The 25946-nt window shown below is 34.0% G+C and overlaps 1 protein-coding gene across 1 annotated transcript; it reads left to right on the forward strand.

Moving 5' to 3' along the window:
- Window positions 1–10107: 10107 nt before the first annotated feature.
- LOC127858467 (neurofascin-like) lies at window positions 10108–18077 on the forward strand. The gene is made up of 5 exons (XM_052395659.1): window positions 10108–10175; window positions 15319–15439; window positions 15865–16049; window positions 16364–16502; window positions 18011–18077. Coding segments are annotated over exons 1-5 (501 nt in total). The 5' UTR covers window positions 10108–10120; the 3' UTR covers window positions 18012–18077.
- Window positions 18078–25946: the final 7869 nt, after the last annotated feature.

Consider the following 25946-nt stretch of genomic DNA (forward strand, 5'->3'; position numbering starts at 1 on the left):
TATATTTGATTTCGATTTAAGTTCACGAGTGATCATAAGAAATGATTTTTTTTCACGAGTGAGAAAAAAGTCGTTATTCCACCATTTCGTTTTATTGTATGCTTATAAATGATTATTTTTGTATTTTCCAATTCCGGACCATATAATTCCCCGTTGGGCGCCCATAAACGTTATTACATGTATATTCAAGAGAAGCGTATCCGTATGTTTTTTTATCCCATTTTTAACGCGACATTGACGGTATAACACGTTGTGGAATATACTAGCCTGTCTTCAACACTGTGGAATATACCTGTCGCGTGCACGGACTACTTTTCAAATGAAGTCATGCGATATGCGCTAAAATGCGAGAAAACTTTAGCTTCAAAATTATACGACCTTCAACCTTTAAATCTAGTCATATGACATATTTTTTCGCCATCCGTATAATAATGAATCAGCTGAAAATGACACTTATTGCATCATTTCCCCCCCAAAAAAATTTGACGATTTATTATAAACGCAACTTATTTCACATGTACATGTACTGTATATCGACATATTTGAATTGTCAATTTATCACATTTTCCTTATTTCGTGTAATGTGCATTGTTTATAACCCATGCATATACTTTTGAGGTTTAAGAATGTACAACAATATAAAGAAGTGAAACTCCAACTGCTGGAGCAGTATTGAATTCTCATTAAAAACAATTAGTTGGTCCTTTATTTAAGGCAAGTGACCGATTACCCAAACAGTACAAAACAGCACAATACAGCACAATACAAACCAACATAAACACAAAATATTTATAAAGCTGGGGTCACCGCCTTGGAACGGTCAATGCAAAGCATTGGGGGTTTAAACCGGTTATAGAGCGCTCAACCTCACACTTGGCCAAGCAATATTCATAATACATTTAAGTGTAAATAAAATTTAACGTCATAGCATTTTTACTCAAATTAAACAATAATAAAAGGAAATTAAAACGCATTCAATTTAATTACAATTTCATTACTCAATGGTATTGAAGATACCAGAGCAACAGAATTACAACTTTTTTAAGAACGATAAAATGAAACAACAAACAATTGTCAACTACATTCCTTCTTTATAGAAAAAGATTTAAAAATATAGCGTCATTAAGTTAAAATTTCAGATAATCATCGCGCAAATACAGGAAGAAGCAGCAATAATGGGTGTAAAAATTCCATATTACATTGCTTGGTTGTTTATGTGACTGCTAAAAACTTAATTAATAATAATTAAATAAAAAAAGAAAGAGAGAGAATATAAATAAAATTGAACGTTATAAACCCAATGGCCTATGCATGTAGATTACAAATGGAAAGTAGATCGTATGACGTAAAAAAATCAATGTGCCCAGGAACAGAGAAAGATTATGACGTAATTGACAAGCGAAGACACAATGACGTGAACAATATCCAGGGGCAGTACTGTAAAGTAATAATACAACTATTAATGGGGGGGGGGGGCTACTGCAAAATTGTACTACTAATAAAACAAGTTAAGTTGATTAAATATTAAGAATTAAATATATAAAAATGGTAATTCCATTAAAGCGACATTATTGGAATCAAACAATTTATAGGTAATTTGACAACTGACGACAGAAATGATTTGATGTACGATGTGAGTCCAAATGTAGTTTTCATGCAGATTTGTGCATACGACACAAAGACACAATTTTGTTCAATAGTGAAAAATGCCTATAAGATCACTAATGATTCCAAATATTAAGAGAGGAAAGATATAGTGAAGCGAAAACCATAATACACGTGCACACAAGGATCGTATCCTTTAGATATGGAATGAGTGCTGTATTGGACGTCATCATTGATGACGTTCAATCGAACGAATGATAAAGGGGGCTAAGTTTCGTTAAGTTGAGGCATATAGCCGCGATTTGGGTCTCTTGAATACTGGCCTAGCACGTTTGCTGAAATTTGACATGTATATGGACAGGAATGCGATCTACCTGTTGGCGTAGGCGTTATACCTGGGAAAAATCAGGTTTTCGAGTATTTTGCGTTTAAATATTTTTTATGGGAAAGGGCACGCGCGCGTGACGTCATGAAAAGCGCTTAGGCTAGCTTCCATCTTGCTACGAAACAAAGAAACTGACGTTACGCGTTATTAATTCAGTTAGGCGTTTAATCGATAAACAAAGGCGTAATAATTGTGTTTGAATATCAATCGGTAGTACACATGCATGTCTTTTGTGCACATTGTGGTTTTTTAATGAACATGACATAAATCTATGTTATTCAACGTATTGAGTGCGACGAGTTAAAGAAAGGTTTACACGGCTAGGCTTTCCGAGATAAATGTAAGTACACCCTGGTATTAGAATGGTATTCTATTTATCCGATAATATCTTGAATATAAATGATATTCAGACAATTACATTATTACGGTTTAATAATTTATTATTTAATCAATAAATAAACGCAAGCAGCAAATCAATTAATTTCGTTTGTAGTGGAAACCGAAAGTAAACAAACCAACCGTCAAAATGGCTGACGACATAGCAACGTAGGAATTAACGCTCAGAAATTATTTACAAAATAAGATCATCAGAAATGATGTAAAGTGAACGCTAATTCGCTGTTTTGTAGATAAGTATACGATCTATTGAAAAACCATAACATTTGACATAAAAACACCCGCGGATATGGAAATATTCAGCGTAACGAAATAGCAGACATCACACGGCGTTTCATCTGATTCTACGCTGTTTGCCAAGGCCGATAATGAATGGAAATGCACAAACTCAGTAACTGGCAAGCATATAAGCATTAGTAGGTTGTTTCGTGATTATTTAGAAACGACTACATAATTCTTTTGGTTCAGCCAGTGCAACTTAACAGAAATATGTATAAAAAGTTTCTACACCTGACAACAATGTGCCAACTTAATACAAGGTAAGTTGTTTACAATATTTAAAATATTGCAAGCTTACAGTATACAACAATAAACAGCTGGTACAATGTAATGTCATCATTTTAATTTTAATAAGCCCGTGGTTAATTACCCTTTTTAATCTTATGGATCAATGCATCTCTAACACCTTCAATTGACTTGTTCGTGAAAAATATACACCCTCAGTGCATGTTATCCCATACACCATCACTCACTTACTAAGGCTCGATTGATCATACTCGGCTCGGGTACTACTTACCGGTACATGTACCCCGGGTACTCTTAATTTTACTTACATGTACCCCGGGTACGGTAAATAAACTTAAACATACCCGCAAATATTAGATTGTATCCGAGTTGTATATCCGCCAAAAATCCAATGTCGTTAAACATGCTAACATTGACCATTCTCTACAATAAATGAAATTAACAATAAAAAATGAGTAATAAGATTATAGTACAACAGATATGCTATTCAAAGTATAATATAATAGCATACACTCATTAAAATAAAAGGTTTCATAAATAACAATTTGAAACATTTTCAATCAATATCGAAATATCTTATACAATATTTATTACACAGCATGAATTAATTGTTAAAACATAATATAAATACCGAATATGGTGTTCCCCATTTAACGGACCTTGCAAACCAAATAATGTTTCTTTTAAAAAATCTATGACAGTAAAAAGTGAACCTGCGATGTCGTGGAAAATATTATACTTGACGACGTCATACAATGACGCGACTTTAAACAATTTAAGATTTAAAATTAAATCACATTATTGATTTTAACAATGAGTTTTGATAATATAAATGCCATTGAACAGAAAATTGACATAAATGTAAACATAATTAATTTTTACAAAATAGCCGACAACAACCGATTTAGTGTTAAAATTCCCGGGTATGATTTAGTATATTTACCGTACCCAGGGTTTGGGCCTTACTAACTGTATTATTATTATATCTCACCGACTACCTTTACCTTGTTGTGTTTATGAACCTGAAACTTATGTTAAATCCGGCTTTCTTTACTTTTATTTTTCATTCATTTGATTGTTGACGTATCTCGTGGAAAATTATTTGAATCTTTGGATTTTACTGACGACAAGCTGGAAGTGTCAATTTATTTTAAAAACGAATCTAAGGTTTATTTACATGTAAGTATTGTGTGTTTGTCATGCATAATTCAGTGTTTTCCAGAAAAATTTGAGTAGCCAGTTATATGGCCGGCAACTATGCAGTAAAACAAAAGCATTTGTGACATTTACTTGATATATTTGGGAAAAGTAGCCGGCATCAAGAGTAAATGTAACCGGCAAAATCGCTGGTTGCCGGTATTTAAGTTAAGAGAACACTGATAATAGTAAACTAAATCTTTACGACAGGATTACAGCTTTGTAAAATTGTTATTTGGGTGATAATGGTTAGCAATTCATACAAATGTTATTAAAAATATTGTGCTTTAAAATTAATTTTGAGAATGGGATGGAAGAACAGAAAATGAAGAGCATACAGGGATGGAAATAAGTGGTTTCCCGTGAGCCCAGGGCAAGTAGATTTTGGCCTGGGCAACTCATTTTCAAAAGTTGGTAAACTTCTTTTTTTTAAAGCATAAAACAATACAGTGCAATAAAAATTGAAAAACAATTGATCACCATGGATCAATACTAGTAAAATAACATTCATTATTTAGGAATAGGACATGATTCAATTCAGGCTCATAATAATACATCATGCATTGAACATGTGTATTGTCAGCAAATGTATATAATTATCTATTATAATAATATTCACATGTTGATACATGTTGTATTTCTGGGCTGGTTATTCTTTATCTGGGCAACCAAAATACTAAAGATGGTTGCCCACAATATAAAAAAAAATTAGTTTCAATCCCTGGCATATCATTGTAACTTTATTGTTTAACTGCATTGCATTAAAGTTGTGATTGAGGTTAGCTTGTTGTTTATAGTATATTTACTTTTTAGCTCGACTATTATATATGAAACATATATAGTGGAGCTATCCTACTCACCCCGGCGTTGGCGCGCGCATTGGAATTTTTGCGTACCACCTCAAATATATTTCCTATGTCCATTGACATATTGCTTTTATATTTTGGATACTTCTTTACCAACATAACCCCAATCTATAAACATGAGCAGACAACTGTATCAAGCATTTTAACAGAATTAGGCCCTTTTTCACTTAGAATATGCATATTATAGATAAATCTATGTTAAAGTTTGCATATCACCTCAAATATTTTCTATGTCCCTTGACATATTGCTTTCATACATGTATTTTGCTTCTTAACCAACATGACCCCAATGTATAAACACAAGCAGATAACTGTATCAAGCATTTTGTAACAATTATGGCCTTTTTTTCACTAAGAATAAGCATATAATTGATAAATCTATTTTAAAGTTTGCGTACCACCTTTAAATTGCCACAACTTCTTTATTATGCTCCCCCCCAATTTTTTTAAGGGGGGAGCATATAGTCGCCGCTTCGTCTGTCCGTCCGTGCACAATTTTTGTCCGGGCTGTTTCTCAGCAACTAATGACTGGAATTCAATTAAACATAATGGGAAGCTTCACTACCAAGAGGAGACATGCATATTATCAGCCGGTTCTGGTCGGATGATTTTTCACAGAGTTACAATGTATGGCCCTTTGAAATTTTCCATTAACTGTACATAAAGTGCAATTCTTGTCCGGGCTATTTCTCAGCAACCAATGACTGGCATTCAATAAAATTTATGGGAAACTTCACTACCAAGAGGACATGTGCATATTATCAGCCGGTTCTCGGCGGATGATTTTTCACAGGGTTATGGCCCTTTGAAATTTTACATTGAACATATAGTGCAATTCTTGTCAGAGCTAATTCTCAGCAACTTATTATGGGAATTCACTGAAACAGCATGGGAAGCTTCACTACCAACAGGAGATGTGCATATTATCAGCCGGTTATGTTCGGTTGATTTTTCACAGAGTAATGGCCCTTTTACATTTTCTATAAACTGTACATATTTATGTAGTGCAATTCTTGTCCGGGCTATTTCTCCCCAACTACTGACTGGAATACAATAAAGCTTTATGGGAATCTTAACTACCTCTAGGAGATGCGCATGTTATAAGTGGGTTCGGGTTACATGATTTATTTAGAGAGTTATGGCCCTTTGAAATTTTTAAGTTACTTAACCATCCATTGTATTATTTTGTCCAGAGTTATGCCCCTCAAGACGTTTCCTTTTATCTGAATATATAGTGCAATATTGTGACCAAAAAACCTTTGGGGAGCATCACCCGTCTCCGATTGTTTCTTGTTTATCATCAAATTTGATTCATGCTTTGACAAAACAACACTAACCTGACATACTACAATGGACACCACCCAAACATGAAATAAAATCTTTTTAGTTTGTTTTATGTCTTTACAAATGTTAAATGTTTTCGTACCAAAATAGTTTTCGTACCTTCATTTTTTTCGTTCCCTATATTTTTTCGTACTCTAATTTGTTTTTGTAACCAAATTTTTTTTCGTACCTAAATTTTTTTCGTAACCAATTTTTTTCGTACCCATTTTTTTCTTACCGAAATGTTTTTCGTACCCAAATTTGTTCGTACCCAACTTTTTTTTTTCGAACCCATTTTTTTCGTATCAAAATGTTTTTCGTACCCAAATTTGTTCGTACCCAAATTTTTTTTCGTACCTAAATTGTTTCGTACCCAAATTTTTGTCGAAACAATCGGCTTTCAATTTGAATTGATCTCCCCACTCATTCCATCCCGCGAAACCCTTAAGGTGTCGCAACTCTAGTAAAAACATATTAAACTAAATTGAAAAGTTTAATAGGAACATTTGGTTTAACATATTTTAATTTGCGGACACGCTTCAAAACATCTCCATAAAATGATGGATGGGAGATTCCATTATTTTAATGCCATTTTAAAGAAACATTATATTTTGAAATGAAATCATCATACTTAGAGTAAAATTTAGCGAATTTACTTCTTAGGATATGATACAAAAAGCCTTGTTTTAGCTTTTTTTTTGTTAATATTAGATTACGATCATTAAAATCTTTAATACATGAACATGCTCTTGCATAACGTACCAACTGCGAAATGTAAATACCATAAGAAGGTCCTTTAGGGATGTTGCCATCTAGGAACGGAAAATTCACAATTTCAAAAGTACAATGTACAACAAGCCATACAAATATCGCACAATTCATAAATAATTCTGCAATATTTTCTTTCCGATTTAATTCACGTTAGGCATAGAGCTGTGTAAAGTATAAGATGGTAAAAATAGCACCTTACTGTAATTCGGAACGTCCCATTTTGTACACGGTTAATATACACTCATTTATTTGTTGTGTAATGTATGGTTTTCATTCTTTGTGTATTTATATATTAAATTATTTTCTTGTACAATATGCGCATTTATCATAGACAAATAAAAAATTGTGCAAGTTTAAACATAATTATGTTTGAATGCAGAAATCGGCAAATGCAACCGAGTTTACCAACGGCTATTATTTGATAAACTGTTCCTGTTCATTTTAACAGCAGTAATGTAGAGTACATGACGTAGCGTGTAAGGAAGAAGAAAGTTTATTGAGTTCATAAACTCCTTTGAATATTGTGATAGGATGGCATAAGGGTCTTTATTTAACTATGCTAAAATAATTATTAAAGACCCTAGATGCAAAATCGTCAATTATTGAGTTGAATGGATTATTAGATGGATTTTAAAGAATAATTAAAGGTAAGATACTAGTTCGAATGTGTTTAGCTTTTTTTGTACTTTTGTCGTTCCCTATTCTCGGGGAAATGATTTTAACATGGACGCCAACATCATTTTGTCAGGAGGCAATCGCCGCCATATTGGATTTTGATCATTTTCTTTCGAAAATAAAATGAATTATAGTAAAGTAAAATCTTCTTTTTGCGGTCGTAATGTGTTACAATTCGGATACTGCGTAAAATTGAATCGAGGCATATGGTGATATTTTAAGATGTTTTACAGTTTGTGTGTGAATTGTTTTAAGAGTATTTTGCGTACCAGAACAAATACATTTATATCACTACGCATGGTTAAATTCGTTAGAATTTAAGCGCTTTTAAGACTGAATTAAAATTATTGTTAAGGTTATTAGATCTATTTATGTTAAATGTCACGTTACAAAAACAAATCAAATGGGATAAATAGAATACTAGGATTAGCGTTAAATACAGAGAAGCTTATGTTGCTCGGCTCGAACACCGAAAGGCTCGCGCTCCCGGCGTTCTAAGCCTCGCAACACAAACTTCTCTGTATTCAACGCTAAGCATTTTAGTATATACAATTTAACCTGGATTTGTTTCAATATCAATTTTTAACTAATAACTTGTATTTAACGTCATGCGGAATCATCTAAACGACGAACAGGAAAGTTACTAATACTGTCTAACATGAGGTCATGAGAATCAGTTAGACTATTGCCCATTGACACGTGCACAGTTCAAAGTATATTCCTGAGACAATATATTTAAAAGCGATAAGGACATTTATGCATACGAAATATTCCTGAGACAATATATTTAAAAGCGATAAGGACATTTATGCATACGAAATGTTCCGTAACACTATAATTGCTTGCAATTAGTATAAAAGTGTCTTGATCTTGAGATTTTTGTTTTATTTAACGCCTTAATGACTTTTGTATCTGTGAATAAAATAAAATATTAATTTATTTCAATATTCTGTAATGAAGATCGTGATGAATAGATGAGTGTAAAACATGCAAACTTGGATACATTTGTTACATATGAAAGGTATGATGATTAAAATAGTTGTGCTAAAATATACAATATCCACGAATATCCTTTAGGAAATCTTCTGCTCTTTTTTTCGGTGAGAGTAATATTTCATGATGACAGAAGGTGCCAATAACCTCGCCACAGCTCATCAGGTACACTTCTTAGCGAATAGCTGCTTTTGACTGATTCGAGGTTCCACATATATGACAAAGTCAACATTTGCTAGGACCATTAACTTATTTGCTATAATCTAATCATCGTTGCTGGATTGCATGTGATGCTCATGTTTATAGTGCTTATGTCCTATTTTCACCATTGGCACATTATCTGCTTATGCCCAGATGTCTCGTTCTTGTGCCTATGCATAACCACCTTTCTTTAATTCGCTTAACGCCCAGATGCGTTTAGCTGGAATAACTGTAAGTCTCTAAATCACTGTGTGATCCTTCTTGTCCACCTGGGCTGGACCAATAAGAAGTTTTATTGGTAAGTGGTATTCCACACATCTGGTGAACTAGATTCATTTTTTAAAGTATTGATGAAGCTATGGGTTGGTGCATAACACCGAGAAATACGTGGCAGACTAAAGAATAATATGAGTCATCAACACTGAACAATACATCTTAATTGCTGCATGGATTTTACGTTAGGAAGCTATATGCCAGTCATTCGTTATCAATCCATTTCTCGAGACTCCTCTTTTCAGGTTTCCCACTTTGTTAAGTCAATGTGGACAGTTGTTGTATACTTTGTTGGATATTCCATTAGGCAAAACAATATCATCAGAGGCATACGTGTGACGAACCGCAAGAACAGATTTTTGTGTGACAATATGTTTGAAATCTAAATAGGCACTTAATAAAAACATATCTGAAATACCTCAAAACGTAGTAAACTGGAAAAATACTTAAAGGTTTTGTTAAATTTGTTTGCCTGTTTCGTTAATAGTCTTATGTTATACACGCACAACCCCTTGTAAAGTCAATGCATTTTCGTTTGAGTGAATATATTTGAGAAGTAATTAAAATTTATTCTTCAAAGCGCGTCCGTTTACAATTAATACCAAAATAATAACAGTATTATTTTCATATTTATATCACAAGTTCTTTCTTACTGTATGCATTGTTTGCGTTGAATTTATTAGGCTATCCTCTTACAATTATAGGGAATTGTGCATATAGTTTCGTGTTTTCGTCATTTAATGCATGTACTCATTAAATAATAGTGTTTAAATAGCTTTTCTCTAAATTCGAACAAGGGGCATTCTGGAGCAGAATATAAATAACAACAACGACTTCCTTGAGTTCAACTTTTTCTAATTTAGTATATAATTATTTCTTAATTATTGTTTCAGTGTGTTCAAATACAAACATGTTTTTAACCATATTGGTGCATGGTGCTGCAACAACGAGCTGTTTGGAAGCCAGTAAGTTATTGATATTACCGTTTATAGAAGAGGTGCTGCTTTGCTTATTCTATTATATATATATATATAATATATATATATGTATATATAGGGAGACAGGTGTGTGAACAACCAGATACACAGACATACATATTCCCATTTGTGACTTCGGCGTGTGCGCCTAGCTACGGTGCAGAACGAGGCATACATACTATGAAATCCCCATCCCCACTAGAAGGATGGTTCATTCACAGCTATATACCCTGTACTTACACCGCAACACATCTCGACGTGGGAACAATTTTTTACATACACAGAATGGACTATGTTACATACATAAACACTTATTTACAAACATGAAACCATAGTTGTATTAGGGCAGGATCCGATAAGGATTCTAAATTACCCTCACACTATGTTAGAAACACCGCGGAAATCCGTTGGATCAAGAAGATACAGTGAAAACATGAATATATTTGTGTATTAACAGGGAGATAATTATATTTCCCAACAACGTCATTTCCTATTTCTGGGATCTATTAAAAGATACTCGTTCACAGTCGATAATTTATCTATAGGGAGAAATGTGTGTGAACAACCAGATACACAGACATACAAACAGACATACATATTCCCATTTGAGACTTCGGCGTGAGCGCCTAGCTACGGTGCAGAACGAGGCATACATACTATGAAATCCCCATACCCACTAAAAGGATGGTTCATTCACAGCTATATACCCTGTACTTACACCGCAACACATCTGGACGTGGTAAACAAATCGACTTACTATATATATATATATATATATATATATATATATATAATCAAATCGACCTACTATTTATATATATATATATACATATATATATATATATATATTTATATATATATATATATATATATATATATATATATATATATATATATATATATATATATATATATATATATATATATATATATATATATATATATATATATATAAATAGTAAGTCGATTTGTTTACTTTGTCTATTGGAATTGGGTAATCGAAATAACGGATTACCATACTTAATTACTTTAAAGTACGTATATATAGAATAAAACACGCTCTAACAAGTGTCAGGAAAATATTGACGCACACAGTATCATCGAATAATTCTTTATGTTGAAAATACTAGCGCACACCAACCGGATTCATTAATTTTATAAGGAAAGCAGATTATGCTTTGCGGAGAGTTTTGAAAAGATTTTATCTTATTTAAGCAACGAGTGAATACATCAGCCGAGTTAACACTGTATAAGACTGAAAATATATAAACGGTATATATGTACCTCCTTTCGCTTTTAAACTTATATACTCACTATGACTTGCTTCCAAAATTTAGGCAATTTTTTATAGTTGTGTGTTATTACTGAATTTTAACATGTACTGCTCAGTTTACACACAGTGATGTGATCTAGATTGCAATCGTTAATGTGCTGTCATACTAGGGAACGCATAGTTATCGAAAGTGGATTATATACTAATGATTTATGAAATGGTTTTTTTTTTTAAACAACTTAACCAGGTATTTGGCTGAATATATTCTTTATTATGAAACTATACTCACAAAGGTTTTCTGTGCTGCCAACAGTCTAGAAACGCTTTCAGCTTTTGTTTTATAAATATTACTGTACTGTGAAATGTACATACGTCAATTGTGTCTCAATTGTTAAAGGGGCCTTTTCACAGATTTTGGCATTTTTCTAACTTATTCATTAAATGCTTTATATTGATAAATTTAAACATTGGATCGTAAAAGCTCCAGTAAAAAATCAAGAAAAAAATTTAAAAAAGGAAAAGAACATGGCACGGATCAGGTTTCGAACCAGTGACCCCTGGAGTCCTGCCAGAGTCCTGAAGTAAAAACGCCTTAGCCTACTGAGCTATTCCGCCGAGTACACATTCTTAACGTATTTTATACCTTATATAAGCAATCTTCGTAGTTTCACAAAATTTAACGACAAAAACAGAACTCTCCAAATTATTCAATCGTTTCGCGTTGCAACGCTTTATAATTTTTAGGTTTTAAAATCGTCAAAAGATGCATATAATGGCTATATTAGAGCATGGTTAATGTTCAGTATTACTGTTTCCTCACAAATATCATAACTAAAACGAAAACTTACGAATCTGAAACAACTTTTTTCAGTTTTGTCAATTTACCAAAGCGTGAAAAGATCCCTTTAAAAGGGGCCTCTTCACAGATTTTGGCATGTTTTGAAGTGTGTCATTAAATGATTTATATTGATAAATGTAAACATTTGATCTAAAAAGCTCCAGTAAGACATCAAGAATAAAATTTAAAAAAGGAAAAAAGTAGCCCGCAGCAGGGCTCGAACCAGTGATACCCAAAGTCCTGAAGTAAAAACCAACTAAACCGCTCGGCCATCCTGCCAAGTATTTGTGAGAGACGTATTTTATAGTTTATATAAGCAATCTTTGTAATTTCACAAAATTAAACGACAACAACAGAACTCTCCATATTATTCAATCGTTTCGCGTAGCAACGCTTTATATATTTTCAGATTTTTAAATCATCAAAAGATGCATATAATGGATATATTAGACCATGGTAAATGTTCAGTATAACTGTTTCCTCACAAATATCATAACTAAAACGAAAACTTGCGAATCTAAAACAACTTTTTCAATTTTGTCAATTTACCAAAACGTGAAAAGATCCCTTTAATTGGAAATTCACTATAAAATTATAATACAAAAATAATGTATACTACAGGTTCACGAGTTGGCTACTTTTTAGTGAAGACATTCAACCCTGTTTATGTGATAAAACTTGTGAGTTCGTTGTTTTGCTTTTTTGTTGTATGATACGTTTTAAATCAAACACAGTCCTGCGTACTCACGTGTTATATCAGTTACATAAGCACATATACGGTTTATGACTTTGAATTAAACTCGTCAAACTTAAACCACCATAATGTACTGCAAAACATACAATTTAATAATGCTATCTTATTCAAGTTTTCGAAATCATTTATGTGGTTTAATGCTTATTAGTTTTTAAGAAAACAATTCGATTCCTTAGGATCTCAGGTGAGCGACTATGGACATTTTACTTGCTTGTGAAGCTCACCTTACCACATGGTTTAATTTTTTGATCTCCTTTGTCCGTCCTCCGTCAAGCGTCGTCAACCTTGTAAACACTATAGTATTTATTGTCCAGTGCCCATGAAACTTGGTCCGCACAATTGTGTGAATATATTCTCGACTGATGTTGGAACTGGGTCACTTAGTTTAAAATTTAAAAAAAAAGAATATGAATACCCTAGGGACAATGTACATTAAAAGCTCATTGTTCATCAAACGTGGTCACATTATTTGTTGCAATTTAAGCTTAGCCGTTTATCGGACTGGAATATGCGGTTTTAACAAGTTGGTGACGAGAAAAAATTAAATATAAAGGTCGTTAACACTATTTAAGCCGCATTTTTCAACCAAACCTAATCATAAAAAGGTGAAACATTTTTCCGTATGATATATCTGCCGAATTGAAAGCTGCGTCATGTGGGACCTAAACGGACGTCACGAGGTTCAATTAAAGAGAAAGCCTCTGAACAAGCTAGAGAAAAATTATATTGCCAAATCTTCATTAAAGATTATTAGAACCTGTTTTCCCAATGATATAACGGCCGAGTTCATTAAACTTGGTCAATTTGTGTTTAAAAAGTATGTAAAATTACTTCAAAATAAAGAATAACGGTGTGACCATTCTATAGTCTCATTATTACATAATTTTCACAAAATTTCTTACAAGTGAAAACATTTTATAAAATATATTTTGACCTTGTTTTGAATTGGGTCGCATCCGATCAAAATCTAGGTATAAAGGTCAACCGAAAGAAAAGTTTTGTTTGAGATATCGCTGCAGTCCATAGAAAAAATAAATTCTACTTTAATATTTTTATAAAATTTAATGGACCCTGATTGATCTCCTTTACATCAACTTAATTATTAGCCAACAGGAAATGGATACTTGTGGGGTCTATAACAATTAAGCTGGAATATAAATACACTATATTCTTAATTTTCATCAAGTCATAAAGTAGCCTTCTTATGATGATGTGCCATATTTTCACCTTCATTTGAATTCGAACTACGCTGGTGCAAACGGATCTTATAAGGTACTTAAAGACTTCAAATTAGCAACCAATACAATTATGTCAACGATTGTGAAGAACAACGTATGTTGGTGTGTGCTGGCTATCATAATGTTTTGACAAATAAAATTGGGGCAATTTAAAAATCTCAGTTCTTGATTTTTGACACTATATTATAGGTGGTTATCGATATTCAAACTTTAAATTACACCGTTGAATTATTTGCTTTGTTAAATATTATAATGTTATCAATAAGTTGAATTAATATTGGCTTTGTTATTGAGCTGAAGACAGCCGTATTGGCCTGAGGCCGCATTTTTATTTATTAACCATATAATAGTATTCAGCAAGAAAAGCTTGAATTTCACTTTTTGAATTACAGGTTTTACAGACTGATGTGTGTTATATAATTGATTCATCCGCGTTGCCGGAAAGACAATTAATTGGATATTTTCAAATGCCGAAGCGGATAAGAGAGCGGACTATTTGTAATCGTGTTGAATTTATTCCGCGTGCGTTATTATGTGGATTTTTAACAAGTTAACGATACGTTTTAAGAGCGCGGCGTTTTTTCAAATGAAGGCAAAGCAAAACTGAAGACAGACAATTATAATAATTGATAACTGTAAAAATTTGTGTAGCCAATCAAGGTATGAAACAACTTATTGTTGTCGCGAGCCTTTCAGTAAACTGCAATACTATATATTTAAAGATTTATACTATTGCACCAAAACTAAGCAAGCTAAATATTGGTTTAGATCATGCGCCTGATAAACAGGTTAATTAACACAATTACTCTAACTGAGTGGGGGATTCCTTTATTTATCTTTTACACTTGATTCCAGTATGGAACACATTTATTGAACATAACGGCATATTTAAATGTCCATACCGAAACTTCTGAGTTTTGTTAATATTTGGGAGCTATAAATATTTGTGCGGTGAATATCTATGTTGCATTTATTGTTCTGTTAATTCATATTTGACCCTACCTCTAACTTTACCCTATCTATTTTAGGGGGTACACCACCCAGGATCACCATTCCCCAGGGTAACAACTGGCCTAAAACCCTCGAGTACATCCGTAATGGGCACAACCGGACGTTTTCTTGTGTAGCCACTGGTTCTGGAATCCTCAAGTAAGTCTTCAATTTAAGACGAAGACCGTTTTTGTGTACTTTTTTAAAGCAAGGTTGTCATATCATTGGTATTAATGATCAAATTCGATTTTTAAAACACACTGCTAGAAAGTCTGTTAGGCAAATTCTATGAAAAGAGAGACACAAGTTAAAAACAAATGTTTTTAATGTTTTTGAGAAAACGTATACATGTTCTTAAATGAGCTCAGCAAATAGTAAGACACAATCATATACAAATGGCAACAATTTACTGAAAGATATGAAAATGCCCGTAACGCTGTTAAGTATTCATTGCCTTTTTAGTGTATACCATCCTAATTTGGAACATTCAGAATCTTTCATCCTCTCCTTGTGATGTGAGTGAATAGCTTGGCAGTCTGTGGTTATGGTGACTGCTTATTTTCATGTTTCAATGTATGTTTCAGGTATGCATGGAGATTCAATGGAGAAAAGTTAAGTGATCGCGAGAAAGAAGCTAGATTTGACGCCAAAACAGGATCTCTGTTTATTGGAGAGTATTTTAACGAGCAACTGACCGGAGACTATCAGTGTGTTGTATCCAATGATTACGGCTTGTCCATGACACCATACTTACGTATTGCAGCAACAGGTTGGCGTGATCTGAACATGTGCACATTTTGTTGTGTCAGGATGACGCTTTGTGCTCAGCATCTTAATCACTACAGAACTAAGCTTTGTATATCTTAAACAACTTATTAGCATCTTACCAAATGCGCGTGTCCTTTATCGATGATATATCCAGATTAGAATAGAGATTCGAGAGATGATGATGCCAAAATGTGTACATAAGCAAACTTTAATTGTAATTTTAAAGCTATGTCTTATATGTGTCTTTCTTTATTGGTACAAACGAGTCTTATGTTACGTCGATTAATTATTTTAACATGTGATGTCCTGTTATAGTATCCAATCCGTTTCCGGATTGGGGTGGCACATCCCCAGACAATGTGGAGGCGTATTGGAGTTATTACCTGAAGATGGACTGTATCAATGTCCCTAAGAGTGTACCTCCAGCTAAATTCAACTGGCGAAAAGGAATATAGTAGGTCGCTATGGAACTCATCAAGAGGGTTGGCGAAAACAGGGCTTTTGGTGGAAAATATTGAGAATATTTAAAAAAAAGACATAGCATTGGTCATGAAAAGTACTGGGGTAAAATCGGTATTAGGTTTAAATAGTGATGCATCATTTGAAACAATGGTGCTGAAGGCAAGACAACACGTTTAGAAGATTAGAAAGCCATTTAGTTACTTTTGTGTTAGACGACAAAATCAATTACCCATTTCGTCAAGCTTATCACAGATCATGTAAGAACAATCAAAATATTGCCATAAATTTAGTAATAGTATTGTAACTTTTCGAACCGACAGAAAATATTATAAGTCAGAATTGACAAATAATCCAAACATTATTCCAGCTCCGATTAAAATCAACTGTTCAACCTATCAAGGAAATAACATACTTGTGTATTTTTATGTACACAAATGTCAACTATCCGGATAGTAAAAAGGATCCGAATACTTGATTAAACGATATTGCCCCTCTTGTTTGCACGCTGTGTTTCTAATCGTATATTTCGACGTGAATCTGTATGATGACAGACTGTCGTAAATCTGTTAATCTGTTGTTGCTCAGCTTAGAGGCGTAGTTGGTCTATTGATGGTCCTTTTTGACCGACAATTGACACCTAATAGCCACGTGGCTTTGATCGACGGATGAAACATTGTGAAAACAAGTGTTCTATACATGCACAGTGTTTGGTATTCAATTATTCAATATCAATTTTTATCTGTAATTAAACGTCGTATAACTAAATTAAAATTATGTCTTTCTTTACTGATGCATTAAAAAATAATAGAGTCGATTACTGCGAGATATTTGTGTGAATTTCTAAACCTTTGTTAAACGTTTCTAGAATGTAAATATAGTAAATTGCTTGAGTTTGTTTCAGTGTTTCGATGTTTCTTTTAAACGAAATTACGCTACTTTGATTAAAAAAATTATAAAGATTTTTTTATTCATAGTATTGTGTTAACCGTGCTTAGTAACGTATTCACATTAATGTGATGTTGATACTAAAAATTATAAAGATTTTTTAAATCATAGTATTGTGTTAACCGTGCTTAGTTACGTATTCACAGTATTGTGATGTTGGTGGTGATGATGGAGGTAGTCTTTAGTAGCTTACTTATAAAAGGTTAAGGGGATCCGGATATATTTGGATACTGAATGAGGTTATACGAATACCAATTTAGGATACGATTCCCATCCCTAATGTTAATGCATTAAAAGCTATGCAAAAGCTTATATGAGTACCCATCAACGAGCCTCATCATCCAAGAACATGTCTAGTGACGTTTTCTTCCAGCGCAACTCCAGACCAGCCTGTGCAATGAGGCAGTCTGGTAAGCAGCTAGGCTTACTGCTATTTAGTAACTAAAGGTTTCGAAGATTTGCAAGCTGGTCTGGAACTACTATATAGAATAAAACCCATTTTTGCACAACACGAGTAATTGAATATGCTTATATTTTAAACTGTTTGTGCTTTAGGTTTCCAACACTTTGTCAGATACCAGCCCAGTAAGCATTGGAGAACGAATGATCATTGACCCCAAAGGTAAGTCTATTAATTGTGATTTGTTCTGAGAAATCTGGGTTAAATGTATGTGCGTTAAGTATTGTCTATGATTTTACACAGGCTAATCAGGAACGACACTTTCTGCCTAGACTGGATTTTCGTTTAGAGGAATTCTCTTTTAAACAAAAAAAGTGTAGAGAGAAAGTATTGTCCCTGATTAGCCTGTGCGGACTGCATAAGCTAATCTGAGACGACACTTTACGCACATGCATTAAACCCAGTTTTCCAAGAGTGAGGCTCATATTGTGCACCTTGGGTTCAGTTGGCCGTAATTAATGTGCAAAGTTTTTATTAATGTATATGTAGATGAACATATAGCACTCTTCTTTTATGTTTTAATTATTTGTTTGTGGCAAAAACCTTGAACAAAAAGATTGAAATTTGAAACAATTTTTAAGTCGACTCAATCCTTAATTTTACAACATATACTGGTGCGTTAATGTTTGAGATCTTTGAAATTTTGAATATTGTGTTAAAGCGCAACACATGATATGAGGTGAATAATCAGGCTAATCAGGGACGACATTTTCCGCGTAAAGTGGATTTTTGTTTAAAAGAGACTTCTTTTAAACGAAAAATGTCACAAAGGCGGAAAGTGTCGTTTCTGATAAGCCTGCGCCGACTGCATAGGTTTATCATGGACGACACTTTTTGCAAACGTATTATTTCCTTTTTTCGCATTACTAGCTTATTGATTGTTATCATACTTCAGGCTCCCTACACTTCCTGTGGGTAGAGATGACAGACAACGGCTATGTCTACATCTGTGAAACAAAGAACGAGATCACATTGGTGGATTTGAGGAACACACACACCATAAAGCTCAATGTGCGGTCAGGTATTGGAAAACTTTCGGTAAACATGAGATATCGGCTTGCATGCATACATGTATAAGCACGAGACTAAAATGCGAGGAGTTTGGGTTCTATTCCTACTCCGGGCACATAATGTAAATTAATTATTCTTGTAGGGACATTAACAATCGTTGTATTAGTGAGTTAGCCGATTCATGAATTTAACACAAACAAATTGGAAAATGACCAATGCAATGTCCTATTTTTTTTCTCCCCAAATCAGAAATCCGCAAATTAACATGTCCCCTAAATAGTTATTTAGAGGAATACAAAAAATTGCATGCTTGCGAATATAAATGATTTTATAGTATATAATGTAAAAATCCTCCTCCCTGAAATGCAAGTACGGCAGTTGTCAGTTATTAGCATCTGTTCTTGCACTTGGCACTGGTTAAAGAAGTTTATGCAAAAGGTGTGAGAAACTTAATTGACCGCCACGATGCGACAAAAGTAATGTTGAATTGGCAAAAACTCCAAATAACCAAGAAAAAAAACGGTTTGGTGTTATATGTAGCATCTTACAACTTACAAATACTATGAAACTAAATGTGAAGTTAGTTATGGGTTTGCTAAAGAAAACCCTAAACATGTTAGTTTTTCAATTTTAGCTCCGATTTTATTTCGAGCTACCTTGTCAAATGCTTCGCATAGCAGTGACAATGGTCTTGGGCATGTTTATTCATCCGAGCTTGTCTTGCCTGCAACTTAGTAATTCATTGTGAAATCTTTAAATTGCTTACCTTCATGAGACGTGTGGTGTGTACAGTCTCCCTAGCTCAAAATGCAAGGTCGTAATTAGAGGTTAACGTTAAATTTTGCCATAAAACATCTTGTCTGGACTTAAACGTATCATTCATCATGCAATTATAAATTCATACACCACAAATCTTACACGCGAGAGGACGATGCTAAGCATGAAAAATTCGTCTCTCTACCTCAAAGGTCACAGTGAAACTTACAAACCAAAGGTTACATTTCACCATAAAACAGCTTGTCATTACTTAAACTTTAGTTTTCTGGTTTACCAAATGCCCCGTTCACACTGGTTTGCACTTTTTTTCTACCATATTTATTGTTACAAGGAACTGCACGAGACCGGTCTCCAGAGCTCAAGTACAGCAGTGATGTGACAATGATGGCAGGGGACACTGCCGAACTTACCTGCATCTTCACATACTACTCCTCTAGAAGGTACATATCATGCCATACTGTTACAATCATTGGTAGATCTTAAAATAGTACTTTGGTGATTGTTTTCAGTGAAAAAAACTGGCCATTACTTGGATTTTCAATAACAAAAAAGTGGGTCACGGTTCAACGCTGAGATTGCCAAATATCAAGGTTCCTGATCAGAACCAGAACAGAGAAGGAGAATATGTGTGTGAGGCAAAACTGGGTCTACTCAAGACAGTGAGTGGAAATGTCAAATTGAAAATCATAGGTAAGAGTGTAGGTTGCATACCATTATGTATCCGAGGTAAAACTGGGTTTGTTGCAACCTGTGAGGGAAAATGTGAACTTAAAAATCACCGGTAAGAATGTAGGTTACATACCACAATGTGTGTGAGGCAAAACTGTAGTCAGTGAGGGAATGGTCACCTAAAAAATAACAAACAGTATTGCAGGTAACCACAGTTTGTGCTTGAGGCAGGACTCGGCCGGATGCTTTGTTTGAAAATCAAACAACATATTCCTTGTTATAAATATAACATATTTAGGTATCAGGGACGAAAATAGTTTAAGACAATTTTCATTTCCCCCGCAAACGCATTCACTCGTTCTTTAAATATATGTGAAATAAAGATTACAAAGTGGCTTATACGACTTTGAAAAAATTCATGTTTCAATTCTGAAATGTTGTTAACTCAGATAATTTATGCCAGTTATCACGAATATGTCATGTTTTTCTATTGGTGAATAGCAGTTGAATAGTTGTTGGTAAATGCCCGTGTAATCTACATTTTAAGCAAAAACATAAGTTCCTTTTTTAGCAAAACAATATGAGTTTGTCTGATATTTTGTGAAGAAATTAAGACTTGTTTAAAAATAAACCTCGAGGAAGAAAATGCTCTCAAAAATCAATACTCACTGTTTATGCAGTATGGCGGTTTACTGTCATAATCCACGCGCAAAGTTTACAATGGAAAAAAGTAATTTTGGGGGACAATGTCTCGTATGAAATTTAAAATTAAATTTTCTTTTTTTCTAATTCTGCAAATGGAAAAGATATGCTTTTACTGAGAAAGATCCTTACTGTTCAGAAAATACAAGATTTAAGATCACATTAGGACGAGAACTATAAGAGGAAATGCATTCGTCCTTTCGAGATTTCACTTATAAATAAGAGCGGACGAGTAAAATGTGTGTCTCCTGAATATGTCATTTTTTAAAAACAAAAATCGAATAGAACCATACCTACAAATGAAAATCAACATATACAAATTAAAATGATATTTGCTTAATTTGATGGTAGAGCAAGGAAAAGCTCTTATGTATTCTATCCAGTTATCAGAACTCCTAATTCACTGTACTTATTTTAGCTCCCCCGGACTTCCTGCGTTACAAAGCCCCTGTCCTAATGTCTGTCCCCTCGGAACAAAACGCAGTCTTCCACTGCGGGGCCAACTCTCATGAAGCCTATATGAAGCCACCAGTGTGGATGGTGAACAGCAAGCCACTTATAGGTAAGACAAAATGTGTCGTTGTCTGTTCCCATTTCAGCCGGTTTGCTTCTATCAATGCGAAGATTGTTAAGAAAATTCATGTAAGCGGATTTTCTTAGCTAAAGTGAACACAACATGGTAATGATGAGCTTTTGGGATCAACTTTCGTCCGTCGTTGAGTAATCAGCATGTACATTGTGAACACCCTAGGGGTCACATGTATTGCCTCATCTATATGAAACTTGATCAGAACATGTGTCCGTATGATGTTTGGACCGAGTTTTAACTTGTTTCACTTTGGGTAAAAACAACGTCAGTGCTTTTGCAAAATACTTTTTATTCCCGGTGATGAACATTTTCCTTATCTTAGCATTTTGAAGCCAGAAAGCATCAACTGTTCTGTATGTGTGGGGCCATCTACTTCTTAATTTCTCCAGCGATTGAATAAAAACTTGAAATACTTTAGTACGTCATCAGCTAGAATGGTTCCAGACACAGTTTTCCGTGCCTGGGGATCCATACTTTCCTCAGTCATAAGCCTTTAAACAAGGCATTGGCTTTGGCTGCTTTGCCTGTGGTATAGAAATTCGGGGTCATTTTTGTCACTTTTGTAAAAAAGCTCCAGTTAAAAACGTCAATAGCTTTGGTGAACCCAGCGAGTGGAGATGGTTTTTGCCTACTGAGTTATGTTTCTTAAATAGTATGTTCATACGTGGGAATTTTAAAAATAAATAAACATTGTTTTTTGTGACCTTTTGAACTGAAATACAATGATAATATCTTACAACATAGATGATTCTGTGAATACAGTATTGGAAATACTTATAGCATTTAGTTTGCTCAGAGTGGCGACAAACCGGTGCATGTATAATAAGAACGATGAGTTGTTAGTTGGAGTGTTTGTGTGACAGCTACATACATAGTTTCCAAACGTGTATTGTCAATTATTGACAGTCGTATTCACACACCATTTCTGTTTTGACAAATTGGACATGAAGCTATTTTCCTCATGTAGAAATGCTCATCCAAGTCAACTTGTCTATTGATCTTAAACTTGTTTGTTACTCTCTGTATTAACATTCCTATATGTCTTGTTAAAGAACCAAGTGATATTATTATGTCACATGATGCCTTCCCAACTACTTCGACTGCGGTGTAACTCTCCCGGACGGCTATTCCACCTGTATCCCGGACAAGAATGTGTGTGATTCCAATCCGGACAGCCCTAACCAGCAGGACGAATGGACCTGTGGTGGTATGTTCAATGCTCTTTTTGAGCCTTGATTTGGGAATAGTTGGTTTAATATATACGCGTAAAGTGTCATCCCATAAAAGCGAATAAAGTCAGCCCAGATTAGTCCATGCAGACTGCAAAGGCAAAGCTGGGATTACACTTAACGCACATTATTGAGCGATGTGTCCCCAGCGAGTTTTGTAGGGCTGGTAGCAAGTCCTTATATTACAGAAATTAAAGGTTTAATGAAGGAATTTTCTGAAAATGTATGAAACAAAAATTATTACTGTGTATTACTGTTTGAAATCTAGCATATACTATAAAATGTTTCATAATATTTTGTCAAATGCAGCCAAGTATATTTTCGCAATAAATGATGTTTATGTTATAGGAACACTATTTTATATGTAGACTAATGTTGCAAGGCCGTTACCCCACCCAGTTGATATTGTACAGCGTAATTTAAACAAAGACTCTTTGCGTATGAACTATCTTAATAACGTTCAGTATTTATATTAAACATTAAAGATATATATCTTATTAATTGATTTAAAGTCATACTCATTGTTAAACCTGTGTATTTGTCAGCGATTTTAGCTTATTATTATTGTTCACGCTTGCATCTCATTCACTCAGTAAATCCGCCATGTCGTATTACATTAATTAGTAGATATTGTTATAATAATTGTCCTCACGTGTCATTGACGTCACGCCCAAAAAATTAACGACTTTCAGTTTCGAATACAGATTATAAGACTTAACATCGGGTTTCAATAGAATAGTAAATTTAATACAAGAGTAAGATGCATGTACGAATATTTTATTATTGATTGTATACGCTATTTTGTATATATGATTTTGTAATAACGAAAATAATTATTAAAATGAAATTGAAAGTAAAAGTAGAAATTTTGAATGAACCCTTTGTTTTATTTTGTTATACGGCATTGCAATGTAATTTAAGGTGTCAAACTTCAAATGAGACTCAACAATAGAGAATAGTTAAACAATAAAGTTTTAAGTTTAATAATTATGTTTAAGTACTGAATGGGGGCCCTAGACAGGACATAAACGGCAGATCGTATATATGTGCACGCTTTTCTTTCAGAACCAATAATATTTGTTGAGGGTACTAAACTCTGCAAGGTTTGGTGTATCTCTGTGGACGGTCAAGCAAACATGTACATACCCAGGATTCCTGTGCTACAACATCAAGTCGTGTCTCCAGGAAAACCAGGTCTGCGATGGCAAAAACAACTGTGGAGATGGCTCGGACGAGTTGGGATGTCGTAAGTGCATTTGTTATGTTGTTGATCATATGAGCCTCGTTCTGGGAAAACCGCGCTTAATGAATGTGCGTATTGTCCCGGAGGTGCCTGTGCTGTCTCCATAGGAAAATCAGGGAGGATACTTTCTGCTTTTATGGAAATTTTTGTTTCAAAGAAGTATCTTCTAAATGAATATTCAGCTTGTGTGGAAAGTGTTGACCATGATAAGCGTGTGTGGATTGAACAGTCTTATCTGGAACGACACTTTAAGGGACATGCAATAAGTCCCGATTTTCAAGAGCGATCTTCCTTAATTTTAGCCAGCGATGCAAATTTTTGTCAATTGACAGATTTAACAAAAATTGGATTGTTAATGTTTTATTGTGTAGATTAGGATAGTATTGTGCATTTGTTATTTGAAAATTATAAATGGTATGTTTAATCATTGTTTTAGGATTACCATAACAGCGATGTGCTACTGTTTTTAACATTCTTGCATTAATACAACTTAACAATATAAATTAACAAAGACTGTGCTAACTTTGAAAGTTTCGTTATTAACCCATGCAGCTGGCGGAGCAGTGATACAGCGCGGTCGGTTCCGGTTGAACAGTGAGCGTACAGTGTTGACCCTCCCAAACGTGATGATGCAGGATATCATGTGTTTCCAGTGCCTCGTACAGAATGAGAATGGTGTGCTCTTTGGGGACGGATGTCTCACTCCTATTGGTTAGTGTATACCTTTGTTATCAACAGTCACCATTGCGTAGAGGCCGGTGTGTCACGGGTTTGATTCCAACTGTTGGAGCGTTATTTAGATCCTCCTTAAAGACACCAAAGTACTGGTTCTTCCAACAAAACTTGACTTGAGAGTGTTTCAATAGGCCTTAGGCTTTCAATGCAATCGAGCTAAATAAACATGTAAAGCTTAACTATTATTTAGTTTTCTGATGTTTAAGATACTTTTCCAAACGCATTTTTTTAATTATTGTGTTTGTTCTTGTAGATAAAATTGAGCTTACCATCGCCCTCAATGAGACGTACTACACTCATCCTGGCAGTGTGATTAACGTTGGGGTCGACGCCATAATAGACGTAGAATGGATGAACCAGATAACCTTCAGATGGTACTGGTAGGGGCCTAATATTGTAGAGAGTGGGCCCAACCAGGGACAGGAGATCATTGGTAGGGGGCGATGTCCTTGTGTATAAAACAGGCCTTTTTTCTGACCATTTTCGGAAAAATGGATTTTTCAGGATTGGAAATATTTTCCGCCCGAAAAGTAGTCTGATTTGAAAAAAAAATAACTAAAAGAACAAAATCATACGCTTATAATCTTTGTAAGATGTCATTAAAATAAAATATTGAAAGAGAGGAAATTTCTTAAAATTAGCCACGAGTGAAAATATATGCTATATCATGAGTGAATTAAAATCGATATTCCACCAAATCCAACGAAAAAATGTATGTTTTTTCACTGTTTACTTAAATTATAAACGAAATTTACTGGAGAATTTCGTTGGAATAATGACGTCATTTCGTAACCAAATGACGTCATTTCACAATAAAAACAGTAACAATTATCGTTAATTTTCACTGTCAATTTTCATTGTTTGAAACAGTCAATTATCAGCTTTAATTAACCGATATTTCTCCATTAACCATTGGAAAACATAAAATTAATGATAATCATTCGACACGTATTTGAATAAATAAAAAATAATTTCATAATTGGGTTAGATTTTTTTTTTTTAATTGGGATTTTTCTAAGAGTTTGCTATGTGAATGGGTCCGTTACACAGACCTCTGGTACACTATTAAAAAACCT

This window comes from Dreissena polymorpha, chromosome 14 (genome assembly GCF_020536995.1).
Source record: "Dreissena polymorpha isolate Duluth1 chromosome 14, UMN_Dpol_1.0, whole genome shotgun sequence".
Classification (NCBI taxonomy): domain Eukaryota; kingdom Metazoa; phylum Mollusca; class Bivalvia; order Myida; family Dreissenidae; genus Dreissena; species Dreissena polymorpha.